Below are 22,206 nucleotides of genomic sequence, written 5' to 3'. Positions count from 1 at the left end.
GAAATTTTGGCATAAGGTATTTTGAGGTATGCGCTCAAGAATGATATGGGAAACAACAGTGTCACTCTAACAGTTACGGTGAGAAAATTTCGAAAATATCAAATGGCAACACCAAGTTTTTTGTATTGGAATGCGATCTCCATACTGAGAAACTCTAAAAAGCGTTGGAATGGCACCTGTAGCACGAAAATTCCCCTGCAGCTAGGCAAGGAAAAAGTAAAAAGGACTTTGCCGTGCACCAGAGCATTAATGTTCGTTTCATTCGTCACACCGTTTCTTTGGCTGAGATCCCAGCCTGATTAGTCCTCCACAAGGTCACGTGGAAAATTTGTGAAACACAATAAAATGCTTTATTTTGTGCTGCTTCTCTGTCCTTATTGGTTGTCCTCACTTTTAGCCTATCTACCGCCGGTGATTTTCATGCTACAGTTGCCGTTCGAACGCTATTTAGAGTTTTTCACAATGGAGATCACATTCCAATACAAAAAACTTGGTATTGCCATTTGATATTTTCGAAATTTTCTCACTGTAACCGTAACTGTTAGAGTGACACTGTTGTTTTCCATATCATTCTTGAGCGCATACATCAAAATACCTTATGCCAAAATTTCATTCAGTTTCTGTGAATGGTATGATAGTTAGGGGCCCATATGTCGGGATAGTTTTTTTATAATCACCCTGTATATACGTATATAGTAAATATAGAGTACATATAGATACGCACTAAGGCGGGATTTCTGAAAGTTCATCACGTAAAATCGCAGGTAACAGCTAGTTCAGCATAAAAAAAAATCCATTGGTTACTGATGATCAGCGATGTTTTTTATACAAATACAACGCCACAACAGGCAAAATGCCCAACGAGGTGGCTGAGAAAAAGATGCCCATAATATCAAAGTGATAACAGGAGATGATTTTAAGCATTTTTAGGGGGTTGATTTATCGCGTATTCACTTACTTTATTATCTTATAATTCTGTTATTATCCCTTTTAACATTTCATTAGAAGTTTCTGAGTAAAACAGAGTTAATGGAATTTTGTTGAATATACTATCTTGTATTGGGCAACAGCAATTTGTAATTTATACAAATACAACGCCACAACAGGCAAAATGCCCAGCGAGGTGGCTGAGAAAAAGATGCCCACAATAAATATGGATGTCATATATTTCAAAAATACAGCAACCCGAATCCGTATCATCTGAATTTCTTCTCATAAAGTCATTATTTAAACTTTCCGCCATATCTTTAGGATATGGCACTTACTCACTCAATAGATAACTCACTCACTAGATCGCTCACTCACTCACGGACTGACTTACTCGCTCATTGAATCAGTAACCCACTCGCTCACTGAATCACTTACTCGGTCACTCACTGGATCACTCACTCTGTAACTCAATCGCTCATTCCCTCTCTAACTGACTCGCATCGAACTGTCGTCGGTCAACTGTATGGCGGTGAATTGTTGGTCGGTGAATTTTTCTAGCGGTGAATTGTTGGTCGGTGAATTTTCCTAGTGGTGAATTGCATGGCGGTGAATTTTCCTAGCGGTGAATTGTTGTCGGTGAATTTTCCGTAAACCGTTCTGATAGTCCGAGAAATATTTGTCGAACTCATCAAGGATTTGTTCGAGCGAGATTACGGTGCTTGCCGCTGCAGACGAGATATCGAAGGATCGAAAAAGAGCAGAACCACTGTAGTATACATGACGAAAACAATTTTTGTAGTTTCTGGCTCCAACTGTATCTTAGCGCTTCTAGATAGTCTTCCTTCCTATACCTCCACGCTTCGGACGGGTCTGCGCCGGCATCGAATGGCTGGATGTTCGCCATCTTTTTAAGACCTTCTTTTAAGGGTAATTTCAAAAATGCGCGAGTATTTTTCTAACTGACGCCATGATACAAATTTTTACTTGACTATTTACTGTTTGGATCACTAACTACCACGATGGACATTGATTGCAGTCATAGCTACAGCCAGTTAGCATGGCATCCTGGGCATGACGGCCGTTCTGTGTTATTATTGTTACAAACTCACAAAGCAGGACGATGGTTCTACTATTAATGGTATTAGATATTAAATACATATTACAGTGTTTTGAAATAATGATAGGAAAATATTTCTTGAGCGCAGCTGACGCGACCTGCAGATCTCAAACAAATGCCTAGTTTTTTTATAATGCAAATCCAAAATATCATAGACCCAGTTGCAGCCATTATGCACTGGTGGGGGGGGAGGGCATTTTAAAAAGGGCATTGTAACAAATTTTGAGGAGACAGTTATCTGGAAGTATTAGAATTTTATACTAGGAAAAAAGAGTATTTTTTGGGAGAGAAATTGATATTGGGCATCTAGTGTATTCAAGTCTAAGTAAGCAAGCATAAAGCCAGGACAATAATGCATGTTGTGAATAACTTATGGGGAAACAAGTCTACTTTTTCAATGCGTAATGATTGACGCAGCGTAATTTATAAAAGATTTTGACAGAAAATTAAGTAGTCTTAATGCCACAATGGAACACAGGATTTCATGCTTTATTCTATGCTAAAATGTTTCATATTAAGATTTGATTGCCAGTGAGAGAAAAGTGGTTCTTTGGTGGACCCACCAACTCCCCATTTTATATTTCTTAACAAATGAAGTATGGTAGTTGTGGAAAAATATATTATACATGAGAACAAAAATTAGCAAGTCACATACAAATTTTTAGGAAGGGTGGGGGGGGGGGGGTAGCATGAAAAATTGGGAACCACTGCTCAACATTAAAATTTTATAATGTTCAGCAGTATAATGTATAATATTTTGCTTCAATTTGGTTAAACACAAACCAATGGAAATAGTAAATAAAAGTTAAAAAATAATAAAAATAGAATTTTCAACACCATGAGCAATCATGTAAATTGGTACTTTGTGGATAAAAAACCAAATATGGTATTAAAGTAAAGCCTTTCTTTTGCAGACACTAGCAGGACCAAAATATTCACCCATAAAAGATGGGTGACCATAAAAAAGCATACCTATGAGGCTTTTCGAATAGACGTCATAATAATCATCAGCATCACTCCTGAGGGACATACACTGGATGATCCCCATAGAGATCAATGTTAAAATTGCCGATTTTAACGTAGAAATGTGGAAATTTAGTGGTGTTTTCCACCCTACACACACATCAATAATTTTATAAATTGAATTGAATCTTTAGTTTTCGAAATATTGAGCTCGCTTAGAGATACGAAGCCTAGAATATTCAATATAAAATAATGAGCCAGACTAACTTTTGAGGTAGATATTCATTCAATAACATTGATTTCAAAATTTTATTTATATCTTCTCAAGCGGAAAAATGAGAATTAATGTCTCCGTATTGTCTTATATTATCCAATTCCATCAGTCCCTATAGTTTAGGATGTTTTTAAAGTAGTTATGGGCCCATATAAATTACATCGAAGAACCGCTGCTTTAATCAAGCATTTCTTGAAGGAAAAACAGGCATATCGATAACTTGAAGTTAAAAAAAATTCGAAATTTCTAGCTCCCATTAAAACGAAGAAAAAACGATTCATTTCTATGTTTCTTTAATTTAGATTTGTTTCTTTCAGGAATCTCACAGGAAGTTGCCATATTGGTTACCTGGTATGTCCCTCAAAAAAAAGGGAAATATTACGTGATCCAAAAAGCCTCATTGAAGCTTTTTAAGCAAAAATTATTTAGCCGTAAAAGGTGCAAAATAACAGTTGAGAAGGGCTTCACACTAGAATAACTTTTTAAGATCTGATTTTTTTCAATTAAGTGTTATGAATACGCTTAATTTATTCAGTTAATCAGCCTCAAATTTTGTTCATGTTAAAAATATGGAATCTATTTTTTTTCCAGGTGTGACACATGCTGAGCTTCTGTTTTCCATTATGTTTGTTTTCTTCTTCGTTATGTTTTTGCAAGTGACATTAGTTCTGATTTGTACATTCACTGCATTCAGCATTCCAGTGGAAGGATCTATATTTTCAGTTCTTGCTTGTGTTCTTCTAGCTGGATTGAATGGGATGGCAAATGGTTAACTATTTTCTAATACTTTGCTAAATCTTCTAAATTAGTTCCTTTTAATTTGTCTTGAAAATTATTTTGTGTATCTTTTTATTTCTATAACTAATTAGGGCGGAATTTTTTTGCAGCAAATTTTTTTTAAATAAATTAAATGAAACTACACTCATGTCCATAAATTCAGGATAATGCCAGCTCCGGGAAATAAAGGTTCAGAAACAAAACAAAGGTTACTTATTCATTAAGCCCATTTATTAAACAATAGATAAAGAACAAAAACGATGGTGTATGTATGATACCATTCATAAAAACTACGATTTTTGCTCCCTGGAGCAATTGTAAAAAATATCTCCATTACAAAAACTTACTATTACATGGTTGGTATGATGTATACATTGTATGTCTCCCATGCGATGAAATACAGTCTGTACAACGCCTAGGCATGCTGAGTATCAAATTATCGATCTGATCTTGGGGAAGATCACTCCACTCAGCAAGCAATGCTCTCCGAAGTTCCGGTACATATGTAGGAGGTGGTTAACGGGCTGCAACTCGTCGGCCAAGCATGTCCCACACATGCTCTATCGGATTCAAGTCAGGTGAGAATGCTGGCCATTCCATACGGGTTATATCCTCAGATTCAAGGCATTCGTTTACAATGTTTGCTCGGTGAGGACAGGCGTTGTCATCCATAAACACAAATTCTGCGCCCATGGCACCCCTAAACAAACGTACATGTTGTTCCAGAATGATGTCGCGATAAATTTGGGCTTTCATGGTTCCGGTTTGAACATGCAGATCTGTTCTGGGACCCAGTATAATTCCACCCCAAACGAGCAATGCTGCACCACCGTAACAGTGCCGTTCAATAATGTTGTCTTGGTGGTAACGGGTACCTGGCGTTCTCCATATGACAGTCCGATGTGAATCAGACTGCAAGCTAAACCTGGACTCGTCGGAAAACATTACACAAGCCCACTGTGACGATGTCCACATTGCATGTTCTCTACTCCAGGCTAATCGCTGCCGACAGTGAGTTGCCATGAGCGGAACACATCTGACAGGCCTGCGAGCATATAGACCAATATCTCCCAAACGTCTGTACACTGTTTGCCTTGAAACTGTGGTACCCGTGGCTGCAGATAGCTGACGAGACAGGTCGGATGCTGTGCTCCGTCTGCTTCTTTTGGCAGTTACTGCCAAATACCGGTCTTAATTCGGCGTTGTAACTCGGGGGCGACCTGTACTGTAACGTCTACTGACATTTCCGTTATCTTGGAATCGTTGCCAAAGCCTAGAGATGGCACTTTGGGCAATTCCAAGTTCCTCAGATACTTCCATCTGAGTACGCCCACATTCCAGGCGGCCGATAATTCTACCACGTAAAAAATCATCCACATGCATCCTCTGTGTCATAACTATTCGCTTATGGCACTGAGCGCCTTACAGAACTCTTGTGAACAATTTCACTTCTTTGCCACCATTCCTTATATACCCCTCTCTTACACTCTCGTCATTGTGACGTACTAGCGGCATCATCTGGTGGCTTCCTGAAATTTGCATATCATTCTTGCAGATATGTGTGATAATTCTACAGGTGAAATTTTTACTTTAGATTTCGATTTCCGTGCGATTCTGAATTATCCTTAATTTATGCACATGAGTGTATTTGTGGTAACTTCACTTGGCTTTCTCACTGGCCACTTCTTCACTGCTGTAGGCTCCTTCAAGTGAGGTGCGATGTTTCTCGTGTGTAGGGCTTGCTCGTCTGGGATGCTAATGCATACACTTTCGTTTCTCCTCCACAAGTAGCCAAGATTTAACTAGGGTTGTGGTTAAATTTATCTTGTCGTCCTCCAGATTAAGGATCAGTGATTCATATGCCTTCAGGAGTCCCAACAACATTATTAGTGCACCCTTCCTGTCTGTGAAGGAATATGCAACTCGAAACTTTCCTGTGTAGACAGGGCCGTCTTAAGAGCATCATGGGCCCCCGGGTCAAGTGATTTGACTGAGGCCCTACCTATTAAATTATCAAAAAATTCAACTACTTCTCATTTTTATAGGCCCTTCTTTTCTTGAGGGTGCCCGGGTGAGCCCATGCGTTAAGACAGCACTGTTTGTAGATCCACCAATCAGGCCTGGCTTTATTGTGGTGTAAGAACTCTCTCATCAGTTGCAATATATGTAAGAGTCCAAACTTTGTGTGGATTTTTCGGAGGACCTCCCAGGTGTACCGGGCACGGGTGCAGTCACTGATCTCATCTAAATACTTTCCTCTACAATGAGGAACATAAGATAGGGCCTCGCCAATTCTTCTCCTCTCACCCTCGGACATCTCCCCACCGTTCCCAAGGTTGACAGTTCCCAGCATCTGTTCTGCACCATAGGGTCGCAGGTGTGAATTGACCTTGCATGGTCTTTTCCGTAGCGATGTTAGGCCTGGCTCCGTGGGACTCATCTTCTTTCAACAGAGTTCCTTTGGGCATTGATCACAGTGCCGTCTTAACGCATGGGCCCACCCGGGCACGGCCCGGGGGCCTCAAGAGAAGAGGGGCCTCACAAAAATAAGGACTAATTGAATTTTTCGAGAATTTTCCAAGTAGGGCCTCAGAAAAACCAATTGGCCCGGGGGCCCATGATGCTCTTAAGACGGCCCTGACTGATCAATGTAGTTGGAGCTAAGCCTCTTGAGAGTTATCTCTTGTGCGACTTACTTGACATTCTTGAGAACACTAAATGCAGTTTTGACTTTTGACACGTAGAGCTTCATGCTGATAATGTGTTGTAAAGTATATTTATTGTTGTGTGTCTAAAATTTATAGTTACTAAGAAAAAAAAACAGTGATGTTACAAGAGGTTACAGTTACAAGACAAAGAAAAACATAAAAAGCATGTGTGGCACGGTTATGGTTAAAAACAAGAGGAGAAAAACATAACAGTGCGAATAACACTTTTGGCACTCGATACTATCATCCATGACTGACTGAGTGGAATCGTTCAAATTAGAGTTATTTCAAGATGTTTGAGATTCTAGTTTAAAAGTGCTCTTAGGACTTTAGAGGAACCTAATACTACTACGAATGCAAAGTGTTTTTCTTTCGTACTAATTGAAACACATGCTTTGAGTTTGACTAATTTTTATTTTCTTTCTTGAATAGGGCTCTTCATTTCCACTGTGTGTAATGATGAGAGTGTTGCATTGATGATTTCTATGGGATCATTTTTGCCTAATTTCCTTGCAAGCGGTAAGTTTTTTTTAAATTTGTTTTTTTATTACTATCGATTATATACCTTTTCTCCGATATATCACTATACAGTATACAGGCTGTCTCAAATTGTTAGCACAGCAGATATCTATGCAACCATGGCCTTTAGAAGTATACTTTCAATTCAAATGATACATGGTTACTAAAAATACCTTAAATTTCCCAAGAGGTTGTATACATAAGAAAGCAGAAAAAAAACTAATTAATGAAATGTAAAGTGTATCCGAGTCATTTGCAAAAACTTGTGTATTTATAGATGCAATATTTTATTTTTTATTTATTTATAATGCGGGTTAGTTAATGGCAATAACAACAGTATTGACAAGGAATTACCCACCTTTGACTTGAATGACACTAAATCACGGGCAAATTAAAATGTGTGCTAATAAATGCCAGGAGCTTTGACAATAAGAAAGATTTTTTAGAAACTGATAGCTGTAGAGGGCCTGGATCTTATAGCCAACTCGAACAAACGATCAGGCCCGCCGCCAGAAATTTCGTTCGGGGCGGGGGCGAATCAACGTCATAGAACAATACATTTGACCATCTTTTTCCTTTTTTTCGGTCATTTTCTCACATTTCGGGGAGACCAGACCCGCCAAGTCCCCACCCTCGCTACGGCCTTGCATATGATTGAGATAAATAATTCTTACACATCTCAGGATGAGACACTTTTTTTTATGAAATACACTCATGTCCATAAATTAAGGATAATGCCAGCTCCGGCGAATAAAGGTTCAGAAACACAACGAACGTTACTTATTCATAAAGCCCATTTATTAAACAATAGATAAAGAACAAAAACGATGGTGTATGTATGATACCATTCATAAAAACTATGATTTTTGCTCCCTGGAGCAATTGTAAAAAATATCTCCTTTACAAAAACTTAATATTACATGGTTGGTAAGGCATGCTGAGTATCAAATTATCGATCTGATCTTGCGGAAGATCACTCCACTCAGCACAAGCAATGCTCTCAGAAGTTCCGGTACATATGTAGGAGGTGGTTAACGGGCTGCAACTCTTCGGCCAAGCATGTCCCACACATGCTCTATCGGATTCAAGTCAGGTGAGAATGCTGGCCATTCCATACGGGTTATATCCTCAGATTCAAGGCATTCGTTTACGATGTTTGCTCGGTGAGGACAGGCATTGTCATCCATAAACACAAATTCTGCGCCCATGGCACCCCTAAACAAACGTACATGTTGTTCCAGAATGATGCCGCGATAAATTTGGGCTTTCATGGTTCCGGTTTGAACATGCAGATCTGTTCTGGGACCCAGTATAATTCCACCCCAAACGAGCAATGCTGCACCGCCGTAACAGTGCCGTTCAATGATGTTGTCTTGGTGGTAACGGGTACCTGGCGTTCTCCATATGACAGTCCGATGTGAATCAGACTGCAAGCTAAACCTGGACTCGTCGGAAAACATCACACAAGCCCACTGTGACGATGTCCACATTGCATGTTCTCTACTCTCCAGGCTAATCGCTGCCGACAATGAGTTGCTGTGAGCGGAACACATCTGACAGGCCTGCGAGCATATAGACCAATATCTCCCAAACGTCTGTACACGGTTTGCCTTGAAACTGTGGTACCCGTGGCTACAGATAGCTGACGAGACAGGTCGGATGCTGTGCTCCGTCTGCTTCTTTTGGCAGTTACTGCCAAATACCGGTCTTAATTCGGCGTTGTAACTCGGGGGCGACCTGTACTGTAACGTCTACTGACATTTCCGTTATCTTGGAATCGTTGCCAAAGCCTAGAGATGGCACTTTGGGCAATTCCAAGTTCCTCAGATACTTCCATCTGAGTACGCCCACATTCCAGGCGGCCGATAATTCTACCACGTAAAAAATCATCCACATGCATCCTCTGTGTCATAACTATTCGCTTATGGCACTGAGCGCCTTACAGAACTCTTGTGAACAATTTCACTTCTTTGCCACCATTCCTTATATACCCCTCTCTTACACTCTCGTCATTGTGACGTACTAGCGGCATCATCTGGTGGCTTCCTGAAATTTGCATATCATTCTTGCAGATATGTGTGATAATTCTACAGGTGAAATTTTTACTTTAGATTTCGATTTCCGTGCGATTCTGAATTATCTTTAATTTATGGACATGAGTGTATATCAGATACGAAAAGGGGGGGGGAGAGTGTTGATATACGTGAAATCATGTTTGAAAGCTGTAGAATGTAACAATGAAGTGATATTGAAACTATATGGGTTGAGCTTGAAAACAAAAGGCATCATAAATTTATTGTTAGGGTCATTGTCCCCACATAGGGGTGGCTGGCAGGGCTCTAGCCCTGGGGCCAAGGACGCAGTGCCGTCTTAACGCATGGGCCCACCTGGGCCTCAAGAAAAGAGGGGCCTCACAAAAATGAGAAAGAGTTCGAATTTTCGAGAATTCGCCAGGTTACTTGGCCCAGTGGTCCATGATGCTCTTAAGACGACCCTGCCGGGATGGTTCTCATCATTTTTTTGCTTTTTCACGCTATAAATTAACTACAGAAGGAGCCCGTGAAAAGTCTGACCGAGGGGCCCACAAAAGATCCCAGCCTAGGAACCCTGCTACAGGATGTGGGGCCACGGTTAAGGTTTGCTACAATCCACCGAATAGGGATCCAAACTACAGTAAAGTGAGTGATGTGTTATGATTGACTTACATTTGTACTGTTTGTAGGTCTGTTGCTCTCTGTGGCGAGACTTTTTAAAGGGGAGATTGGCTCGCATTCGCACCTTGAAGTTGGGAACCACAGAAAACTTCAACCGACTACCACTGCCGCAACGGTGGGGTTCGAACCCGGGACTTCATGACACGAGTCCGTCACTATGACCACTCGACCACCACAGCGGCGTTATTGTTTACTGATAAAAGAAAGCCGTTGAAAAGAGCAATAAGGGACAGTAAAAAAGGGATAGGAACTTGAATCTAGGTTGGCCGATAACATTGGCTCCTGCCCAAAATCATCTTTTTAGGTACGCCAATAATGAATTTAAGAGGACAGTTGGCCTCCCCTCTTGAAAGGAGGGTCTAGGGTAGAGAGCAATGTAGCTTTGTGTAGTGACACAAAGCTACATTGACTTACGTACTTTCAATGACTTTCGCGTCGGTTTTTAATAGAGAATACGATATTCAATGTACTGGTGTTGCATGGAGTAATAAAATCCTCAACGATATTTAAGTGGTAGATGTGGAGGTCCTAAATTTTCTAAAAAATGTTTGTGCAAGAAAAGCACCAGGACCAGATGATATCTGTCCGAGGGTCCTCAGGGAATGTGCTAATGAATTGTTGGGGCCAGTCGCGCAGATTTACAGGAGTGGTGTTGCTGAGGGTATGGTCCCAAGGGATTGGAAGGTTGCTAATGTTGTTCCAATATTTAAAAAGGGTAGTAGAGAGGCTGTGTCTAATTATTGTCCAGTGAATTTGACGAGCTCCCTCACGAAAATTTTGAAAATTATTATCAAAAACCAATTGTGAAGTGGCTAGACAAGAATAGTGTATTGTGGGATAATCAGCATGGGTTCAGGAAGGGGAAAGTATTCCCCTTAATAATTTATATAAATAATTTTTGCTTAAAAAGCTTCAATGAGGCTTTTTGGATCACGTAATATTTCCCTTTTTTTTTGAGGGACATACCAGGTAACCAATATGGCAACTTCCTGTGAGATTCCTGAAAGAAACAAATCTAAATTAAAGAAACATAGAAATGAATCGTTTTTTCTTCGTTTTAATGGGAGCTAGAAATTTCGAATTTTTTTTAACTTCAAGTTATCGATATGCCTGTTTTTCCTTCAAAAAATGCTTGATTAAAGCAGCGGTTCTTCGATGTAATTTATATAAGCCCATAATTACTTTAAAAACATCCTAAACTATATGGATTGATGGAATTGGATAATATAAGACAATACGGAGACTAATTCTCATTTTTCCGCTTGAGAAGATATAAATAAAATTTTGAAATCAATGTTATTGCATGAATATCCACCTCAAAAGTTGGTCTGGCTCATTATTTTATATTTAATTTTCTAGGCTTCGTATCTCTAAGCGAGCTCAATATTTCGAAAACTAAAGATTCAATTCAATTTATAAAATTATTGATGTGTGTGTGGGGTGGAAAACCCCACTAAATTTCCACATTTCTACGTTAAAATCGGCAATTTTAACATTGATCTCTATGGGGATCATCCAGTGTATGTCCCTCAGGAGTGATGCTGATGATGATTATGACGTCTATTCGAAAAGCCCCATAGGTATGCTTTTTTATGGTCACCCATCTTTTATGGGTGAATATTTTGGTCCTGCTAGTGTCTGCAAAAGAAAGGTTTTACTTTAATACCATATTTGGTTTTTTTGGCACTATACAGTGTTTTTTGGCACCTAACCTCCTTCGTTTCTATGATCACGTGACCAAGGCATTGGGTAAGGGCATGGCCCCCACATGGGGGGGGGGGGCTGACAGGGCTCCAGCCCTGGGGCCCGGGAATCGGGGGGGCCCGTGGAAAGATCTTTTTTTTTTTATTTTATTTCTTTCAGATATATCCCATAGGAAAACAGACAGGACTCTTTAATATCAATCATATCAATTTGTACTCGTATGGACGGATATCTTGAACTACGTACCTTAGATCTCATTGAAATTTTTTTTAACTATACACATGTACAAGTAAACGAAAAAAAAACCCGGAAACGAAAAAAGGAACATTGTACAAGGCCCCCCCCCCCCCCCCCCCCGGCTCTCATGGCAGTCGTTCTCCTAGGAAGGAAGAAAAGACATTGTGATGGTCATGGCTACTGAGACGTCAAGGACACCACCAGTTTGTGTCTCCTCAGGGCTATAGCCACTAGAATAATCCTTATCTAGTCGTCCAGCGTGTGTAGGGACCTACAGGGCTACCGCGCGACCCCTGCTGTTTCAGTTCGTAGAAGGCCATAATGTCTCGATAGAATGAAAATTGGAGTAAACAGACATCGTATTCCACAGTGAAATTGCCTCTAGGTGCCGATAAAGCACATGAACCTCCCCTCCCCCAACATCCTGGAACAGGGGGCCCCGTAGGCTGCGCTCTTCAGCAGACCCCCTCTATAAAGTGAACTAATAGTGGGGAAAAATGACAAGAATGGTCCAGGCCCCAGGCCTGAAGCTCCGCTAGTCCCACTCTCGTGGGCGGGTTATGATAGTGAGACAGCTTTGTTGCAAGCTTTTGTACAAAATACAGTGGATCCAGCATATAACGTTTTCCTCCTTAGTGCAACTTATTTTGAGACTCTCCTGTGCCAACTCTTATTACTGATACTCATCGAGATTTCTGGTTTAAAGCGTTTTCCCGCAAAAAGTATTGTACGAAATGGCTGTAATGACGTGTGTACTGAATCACGTGATTTCGCTCACGGCCCCTCTAGTAACCCCCTCCCTCTCCCAGTCCGAACAAATCAAGGGGTTTTTTCCTTGCTTCTGAAAAAAAGGCTACATTCCGCATCGGCCTTTTTTATTCGCTGTACTGCCTTGAGGACACATCTCCTCTCAAAACTTCTATTCACAGACATATTGTGACACAGAAAAATATTTACGGTTCGCGTCTGCAAAAATACAGTTGTTCGAAATCTTTTAGTAAAATAGTTGAACGAGTTTGCGTACATAAAGGATTGATTTTTTTCCCACGTGGATGAATCCTAGCCCAAAAGAACGGTAAGCAAAGCTAAAAATTTGAATTTTTGTTAAATTTTTATTTTGAGCATTAACAGTTAACTATAATAAATCTATGTCCGAAGAGTTTGGCCCTGCATCGAGGCCAGTTGCGATGTATGTTGAATTGTGTTTCATAAAGTTTAAAAACGATTATTTTTAATAGGGCATATCTCAAATTGCAGAGTAACCTCGTTCATACTTCACGCAGTTATACAACTTTCATGTTTATACGACGTTTAACTGTGGTAGCAATTGGTAACAATACATTTTAAACAACAATACAACAAATACACTTTAATGTTAAAATATTTCATTCATTTATTTAACGTAAAACCTCAATTATTCGACGTTTTCACTTCGACTAAAACTCGGAAACTTTTGAAAAAAGAAAAACGTAATTTATATCCATCAAATGCGCACAAAATTTTTGTATGCAGTAAAAAAGCGTTGCTGCAACAGTTCTAGCATATTGTCACCGCAAAAGACATAAATTTTAGGGTGATTGCTGACGTATACGAAAATTGATAGTGAGATGGCTGATGACCATTTAGAGTGGACACTTAGGTGATTTGTTTATTGCCTCTTTCTGAGAATACGCAGATGTGGAGAGTCCCGAAGAAATGGGTTTCAATTGTTTTGACGGCCTTTCAGAATTTTTTCTCTCCCTATGTTTTCAACGTTATCCCGAGAGGGTGAGAAAGTCTACTGTAAGCATTTGGGGGGTACAGGTCTGCCGAAAATAGGTACACATGCACAGCAAGTTCTTTCGATCATTTCCTGTAGAACTTTCTTTCGATGTGGTGCTTTGCTTGCTGACAGGGCCGGGCCGTCTTAAGACCATCATGGGTCTCCGGGCCAATTGATTTTTCTGAGGCCCAACCTAGAGAATTCTCGAAAATTTCAATTACTTCCCATTTTTGTGAGGCCCCCGGGCCGTGCTCGGGTGGGTCCATGCGGCCCTTCAGACGGCACTGCTTGCTGACTGTGTCAAATTCGTCGTTCGTAATGTCGGAAAAACAAAAAACGCTCTCTCTAAAAAAAACTGGAAATTTTGGAAGAATTCAACAAGAATTTTAAATTGATAACGAAAGTTTATCTTGCAAACAGGCCCGTCATTTAGGGGGGGCAACGCCCCCCCCCCCGGCTTTTGAAAATACACTAAAAATGGTATATATATACAAATATATATATATACATACATTGAGTGCACGTGTTTTTCCCCCCTGGAAGAATTTTGCCCCCCCCCCCACCCGAAAAAGTTGCAAACCAGTTGAATATGTTCGTTTCAACTTTTTGAAACGATTATAAAGTAGAGAAACAACCAAAGAGCAAGCTCCTGATTGAAAATCATCTACTGCCAAAAAAAAAGTCCAAGATGGGGAAATTTTTGCAGGTCGAGAAGATTTTGTTGCAATTTTGTACTCAATGTCGTGTCCCAAAGGTAATGTTGTGCCAAATTTTATTCCTTTAAATGATTTGAAATGTAATTTAATTTCCTCTCAAGTATGAAATATTTTTTTAGAACAGAATTGGAATTCAATTAAACGCATAAAATTTTATAACATTTTATATGTATGGGGGGGGGGATAATTTTTTAAAAAGGCTGTTATATTCACTTCGACTTATACATAGAACGTTTTATGAAACATTTTGACTCGGCCTCTTGAACGTCGTATAAACGACTGTAACAGAATTGTAAAGTTGCTCAGTTGAATAGATGAAGTGAACATAAATATTTGATTTATTTCAGTTCTCACACACAATTTTTCAGGCCGGTGCTTCAACCAAGGCCAATGAAAATAGTTTTCAGTATTATTACTTTAACTCTTTAATTCACTAAATTTATTTATTCTTTTTGCACGCCTGTAGTGAATCGCCTGGCATAACGGAATCGCTTCGTTTTATCAAAAAAATCATTGCATGGAGTAACTTCATGTTAGAGCAAGACACCCTTTTTCCCCTATTCAATGCTTATCTGCGAGCTCCACCGGCTCTCCAGAGCTGTTTAACAAAGAATATTTTCAAAAACCTCACACGATGACAAGGGTTGGAAGTGCACAGTTTGAGAACCCGTGCGTTATAGGAATAATCTTTGATGTTCTAAATTGAAGTTAAACGTTTGGATAGAAATTTTGTTTTGTGTAAAACACGTTTCAAACTGGTTCGTCATGTGTAGAGATTCTACAGTAGTTTCATTTGGTGTAGTATGAGTATACTTACTTGCTTGGTGAACAACGAAACTATAGAGATATGGTGGATATCTTATCTGAGAGAAACTAAGGATAAATTTGATACTGTGCTATATATAATTGATTTTCTGTCTTTGTGTATGTTCTCAATACAAATCCACAATTTTAGATCGATCGTCGCCAAAATTTGGATATATACCAAACAGGGCCCGGATTGAACGATAGGCTACTTTAAAAGTTCGTCAGAGAAGGGCAGATACCCGAAATGGACAAAAATCGTCGGGCAACAATGGTTTCTGGGCCTCAACAATCACTTTCGGAATGTTTACTTTGATTACCGTGATTCCCTAGTAATGCGTTTTACACGTGCCTTTACAATAGCTTGTCACTTCTTTAATCCTGGCAGTATTATATATTTATTCCTTTGTAATGGTTTGTCACTTTTCCAATCCTCCCAATAAATGAAGAAAACACAGGCAGCGCCGGGTATTGTAGCTAGTATTATGCATGATAAAACTGCAGTGAAATCTCGATATAACAATATTTTGCGGACGAAGAAAAATACCATAATAGAGGTATTATCGTTAATCGAGAGACTTTGACATTGAACACTAGCCATCAGGGCCGCAACTAAATGCTTGATCAGCTGAGGTAAGCACATATTTTGACATCCCCCCCCCCCTGTAATTTTAAAGACGAGGCTATAAAAGGTGAATTTTGCTCACATCTTCTGGTCCTGGGCAAGATACCTTCTTGTCCCCCCCCCCCCCTCCCAGTTGCGGCCCTGCCGACCATGGATCACGATCACCATTGGCATATGCAAAGGGGGGTTTAGGGTTCTAACCTCGCCCCCCCCCCCCCGAGCCGAGATTATAGGGAAAATTATTATAAAATTATTGCAGGAAAAAAGAACGTAACCCCCCACCCTCGTGAAAATGGCAATCACAAGTTTCTATGGGAAAACCATATCGCCTAACTAATTCGTTCTTTTAACTGGCCCATAGGGGAGCTCTATTGTATTGCGTAAAATTATATACAAATCCCATAATCATATCTCGAAATGTGATAATATTTATCACACACACACACAATTATATTTTATTATTTAGTTTAAATATACAGTGAAACCTCGATATAACAGTATTCTACGGACCAAAAAAAATGATTGTGGTAGAGGGATTAAAGAGGTAACATTATCCTCACGTGTGATCAAATTTATACTATTGTCATTTTTTCTATATCGGCATTGTTAATATTATCGGAAAATACGCTTTTATGTATTTATTCGTTACAAAAAATTGTAATTGATTAGTTTATTTATAAAATTCACTTAGATGTCCCTGTACAGAAGTTTACCACATATGCTTTTGTGTCGTACACATAGTGCAGCAATACAAATAACGTTAGCTTTCGGTGATCATTTAGTGCAAAATATTGATGTCATCAAACGTCTTCGAAAGAACGAGAACAAGTGGTGAAGTTAAAATTAAATTCGAAACGATTTTGAACAAAATATAAAAAATATTGTTGTAGCGATTTCAAAATTCTCCTAAAAATATAGGGTTATAGAGGCGTTTATCATAGTAAATGATGTCGTTGTACTGAGAGTTTAACATTAAGCCAGGCAATTCCAAACCAGATTTGAAAAAAATATCATTGTAGATGTATTTATTATCGATTATCGTTGTAGCGATGTTTTGCTGCATATACAAATGCCGTATCGTATGCAGGATTTTCTCATGGGGGGGGGGGCATTCAACATTTTTTTCTTCCCGAAAGGGGTTTCTTTTTTTTTTTTTTTTTTACTGAAAAAATACATCATAATCTTTTCTCAAGGGAGGTACACAAAATTTTTCGGGGGGGGGGGCCCGTGAAAAATCCTGGCCTGCGGGCCCGGCACTAGCATGTGGGGGCCATGGGTAAGGGCAAAAATGTTGATGTTATTTACCTTGATTTCCATAAGGCATTCGATCGGGTCCAACATAGTAAACTCTTAAAGCGTTTAAACGAGATTGGGGGCAACTTGCTGAATTGGATAGAATCGTAGTTAAGAGATAGGTCGCAACGAGTTATGGTGAACGGGGAATTCTCTGGTTGGACAGGCGTCACAAGTGGAGTCCCACGAGAAAGTGTCCTTGGCCCCATACCTTTTTCACTTTTTATCGATAAACCCGATCAGGGTATCGATGGAGTTGTTAGCAAAGTCGCAGATGACGTGAAGCGAATGGGGTAGTTGGTAATCAAAGTGATGGGGAGTTGCTCTAGACCCACTTGAACAGGATTGGAACATGTGCAAATGAATGGAGCATGAAGTTTAGCATTGACAAGTGCATGGTCGCTCATTTTGGTTCGAACAACCCACGCTTCTCTTACGAGTTGAATGGTGTCACTATCCCGGATGCAACTAGGGTGACAGATTTGGGAATTCTCATTGACGAGTGACTTAGGTTTTCTGACATTGTTCAGCGGTAGTAAAAAAAACGAATAGAATGCTTGGTTTTATTTTCAAAAAGATGCCTTCGCGTTCTCCTAGAGTCATTCTTCCGCTTTTCCGAGGTCTAATTCGTCCTGGACTGGAATATGCTGTAAGGTTTGGAGACCATACTTACGGTCCTTGAACCTCAAGAAAATTTTCGAAATATCTGGAGCCCATCAAAAAGAAAAAACAGATTCATTTTACATTTCTTTTAATTAAGATTTGTTTCTTTCATGAGTCAAGCAAGAAGTCGCCATATTTGTTACCTTGTATGTCCCTCGAAAAAAAAAAGGAAATATCACGTGATCCAAAAAGGCTAAGAGGTTGATTTTTCGATGACGTCATTTGTCCTCCCCGCAATTTTATTTCTCGGGGACACAAATGGAATTATTTTGCGGTCCTTTCCCAAGGATTCAGCGTCTAGGCTTCCGACAACATATAAAATAGGGTCAAACATCACGAATTGCCACTCATCCGCAGAACAAAAAAAAACCCTTCAATTGCTATTTTTTCCGAAAAAAATTGATTCCTTTGATTATTTATTCGTTCCTTACGTTAATTATTTTTAAATTGTGTCGATTTTCTCTGACTGGCTGTACTTAACGAAAAATAGATGTATTCTTTAAAAGAATGTATTATCGTACTGGGAAAAACAGCATTGATGAATCCGTCTTCAACATCAGAAGGTTGCGACACAAAAGTCATCTGTAAATTCATGGTGTCTACGATCATGGTGAATTGACGAAATCACGAGAAAGAGGAAAAGATCACGAAATAAGAGAGAGCACTGATTTTTAAAATCAGTTTTCAGATTTTCCCAGTAAATTTCTGTGCTAAATTTTATCCTACACAACTATGGTCTGGCTTTTATTGATACCATTGATCGTGCATTATGGTGGCTGAAAATGAGTTTTCCAACTTTCAGTTGGAAAATGCAACTACGCACATAGTTGCGGCTGATTTCCAATTCTGGAAGTTGGCTACGTTAGGAGCGGTTCAAATTGGGATAAAAACCTGAATTCAATTTTTTTAAGTAAAAAGCTATTCCACCACAAGTAACGATTTTTTTTCCAATGCCACCAAATAATGGATGTTAAATCGCCAATCCCACCAACTAACAAGTTTTAAATTGTTAAACATCGCTGTTGTTTGTCCAATTATTTCTTCCTGAATGAAAAATTTGAATAGCCAAATTCTAATTGCGAAAACTAACAAGATTTCAGCAGGAATCATGCTTACAAAATTGGGAGAAAAATACTAATCGTAAATATTCATCCCCTCTTTTTCTCACTTCTGATTTGGAAGTGACGAGCAAAGCGACGAAGGAGAAGGAAGAGAAGCGAGATGAGAACATAGTGGGGGTGTTTGATATAGCAGAGAGTATCAAATAGAAACTCGCAATCAGCTTGGTTTTTTTAAATTAAAGAATGCTTAAAAATTTCATAATTATAAAAATCATTGCTCAAACAGCAATTTAGAAATAATAGTGTTGTGTGAATATCAATATTTTTAAATATAACTACGGAAATATTCCTCATATTATGGTCACTTTCCTCCCTACACATCTTTTCCCGCGGCACTTGAGTGCGATCACATGATAAAAATATCAAGTTTATCAAAGCTCCCACCCTTTAAATTTGTATTATTAGCATAGGCGGGAGGGTAGAAGTGGAAAATCCCTCCCCCTCGAATAGCTTTATTTGTATAAATATTTGTTGGTTTCATTTTTTTTTTACACTAGAAACGTAATTATTGACACCTAAAAATCCAGCATAAAGAACATTCGGTACACTTCCAGTATGGAAATATTGACGGTACACAGAAAATAAACAAACAAATAAAACTTGCCAATTTTTTTCCACAGAAATATACATGATTTTTAATTCAGACTACTCAAATACATTTACCCACACACGGTGCACGATAAATTAGCTTAAAACTCAAAATATTAATCATTTACTGTTTGGTTAAGCACGTGCCCACGAAAAAATTTTGACGGGAAATATATGAAAATTATATTCGGTACTTGCTGTTTTAATTTTATCGTCCACACCATTTTGAAATACGTCGAGAACTTAACATCAACGATTCTGGTCACATTTTTGACTTCACTACCGCTTTTTTAACAGCGAAATCAAGCCCTTCGACGGACATCTTGAAGCTACACACAAGCGAGCAGAGTGGCGAAAACAAAATATCTTGAATGCGCTGCTATTATCGCTTGTCGCGGAATTCTGCTGTGGTGCGCGCCACTATACGAAGGCGCATTGGAATCAGTGTGTTTGATTTTGCTGCGTCGACCTCTTCTCCGCTCGCCGCTTTGCTCTCCGTTTCATTGTTTTCAGCCTAAGTAGCACCTCCTGAGCACTGCCTGATGTACCAAAGAACGTTTTCAAGTTTCGTTTAACGTTTTTAAAACCGGCTTACTTCTTGTCAGTCTTTTTGACAGGACTTACCACTTCTACTCCTGAAAGAAAGGTAGTGGTGCCCTGATTGCACAAACACATGGCTAACTCAACCGGGTCATTGCACTAAGTCGTTTGAGAACCAACCTTTCAATTATTTGTAAGAAAATCAGCCTAGGATTAGCTATAAACAGTAAATTCTGGTTTAGTGGCATTGTGGGAATAATATGACTGTGGTGCTGGATAAATTTAAAAGAAAAATTCTCTGTCATATTCTAGAAGACTGGCCCCAACTCTATGTGCCCAGAACTTTTGTATGCATATTTTTTTGTGAGGATGGTGGCTGCAAATTTCCAAATTTTGTTGCTAGTTCTACTTAATTAACTGTGACAGTTTTTACCATTGATACATAGCGACTTCTCTACTGTTTTGGAACAAAATGGTACAATGGGAACCACTGCTAGATGCGATACCCAACAGGTATATTTGCTGTAAGATTCCGGCAAAGCTTATTTAGGCAGACAAGCAGAAGTCAACAAAAATTCACAAAAGTTTTCATTCGGTATGTGGTAGACACTTTGATAATAAAAATAAAATGGGCCGGACTATATAAATTTTAATATAAATTTTTAAAAGGTTATTTAAAATTTTGGTAACCAAGCAGCCAAAGCATAAATTTCAACCGCAAAAAAAACGCACAAAAGTTTTCTACAGATTTTTGGTTCATATAACAGTTTTCAGCTCTTATTTTAGCTTACCTGATTTTTAAAATTTTTAATTTCAGGTATTATCTGGCCTCTAGAAGCCATGAGCTATTGGTTGCGATGTATCAGCTATTGTCTACCACTAACTCTTATGTCTAACACCCTCAGATCTATCTTATCTCGTGGTTGGAGTCTCAAAGATAATTATATTTGGAATGGATTATTAATGTCTCTTGCATGGACAGCATTGTTTCTTCTTCTGTCTTGGATTTCATTTCGACGAAAGAAGTGACACACATACTTATTTTATTTTTTTGGAATAATTAATGCTGAATTTTGAAATGCTCAGCTGTAATTACATGGTATTTTCTTACTCAGCCTAATAAAATTGTTTGAAATTTTTTTCATTGATGCTTCCCAATAGATGGCCTTATATTATTATATCTCACACTGTGTGTTTGGATAGAATTTTATAGCAATGAATTTTAATAATTTTTTTCCCTTCAGTTCAGAAAGATTTGTTTATAGATATCAACTGAGGAATTCAGAAAAAAAATTGTCCTGTATGTTTTTTTTTTAAATTTGTCTATGCAGGGCCTAACTAAGGTTTTTGTGAGTAGAAAGGCAAATTTTATGTTGCCACCCCTACCGAAATGAAATTTGATGATTTTATAACATTGTTTTTGTTTTTTCCTCCTAAAATTTACCTCCCAGCACAGTTGCCCCTTTTGTTCATTAGTTCTGGTCTTTGGCATCACATAGAAACTGCTGAATTTCTTTCCCTATTGGCATTGTATTGTTAACCTTCAACTGTGCAGCTTTGCGTATATCTATAAAGCATTTTTTTATAAAATTATATTGTGTGTGCTGTATTACACATATAAATTTATAATTTTATGCAAATTTAAACAAAATGGTAGAAAAAGAAAGCATGACATTACTACATACTCATTTATATAGGGCGATTCGCTGATTCCATAATTCCCTTGTCGTATTTTACTGCTGAACCGTTTACCTTAGAAGCATATTTTTAATTAGAAAAGCATCTAAGTAATGTGTAGAACTCTGAAATTTCATTGATGTTGCAAGGGATAGTCATTAAAATATAATTTTAATAACTTTATATTAAAATAAAAATAAATAATTTAAAATAAATAATAAATAATTTATTAAAACTTTATTTTTAATTAATATAATAAGGGCATAGTTATTAAAATAATTTAAAAAATTTATACAGACATCCTGTCGTCAAAAACTCATTTAAAAAGTTGTTGCCATGTCTCTCTTGAGGCATTTTTTTTAATTCCACGTTTCTAAGTGTGATATTCACTGAGATATTTAAATTACAAAATCTGAGAAAAGTTTGGAAAGAACAGAGTAAATAAGGCTTAAATTCCAAAATTGGAGAAAAGTT

General features: G+C 38.5%; 1 protein-coding gene across 2 annotated transcripts in view; it reads left to right on the top strand.

The window, feature by feature from the left end:
• snu (ABC-type transporter snustorr) overlaps positions 1–21,199 on the top strand; it is a 350,310-nt gene extending 329,111 nt beyond the window's left edge. The window contains exons 14-16 of one of the 2 annotated variants that reach the window (XM_089255064.1): positions 3,876–4,052; positions 7,202–7,288; positions 20,873–21,199. In XM_089255064.1, the coding sequence (XP_089111190.1) occupies positions 3,876–4,052; positions 7,202–7,288; positions 20,873–21,084 (476 nt within the window). In that variant the 3' untranslated portion in view covers positions 21,085–21,199. The remainder of the gene's footprint in view (positions 1–3,875; positions 4,053–7,201; positions 7,289–20,872) is intronic. The other variant, XM_089255065.1, reaches the window with a different exon arrangement.
• Positions 21,200–22,206: the final 1,007 nt, after the last annotated feature.

Source organism: Pholcus phalangioides, unplaced genomic scaffold (assembly GCF_987345545.1).
Source record: "Pholcus phalangioides strain wild (caught in Gottingen) unplaced genomic scaffold, Ppha-v1.0 ptg000042l_1, whole genome shotgun sequence".
In the NCBI taxonomy this organism is placed as follows: Eukaryota; Metazoa; Arthropoda; class Arachnida; order Araneae; family Pholcidae; genus Pholcus; species Pholcus phalangioides.
This window is presented reverse-complemented; position numbering and strand designations above follow the sequence as displayed.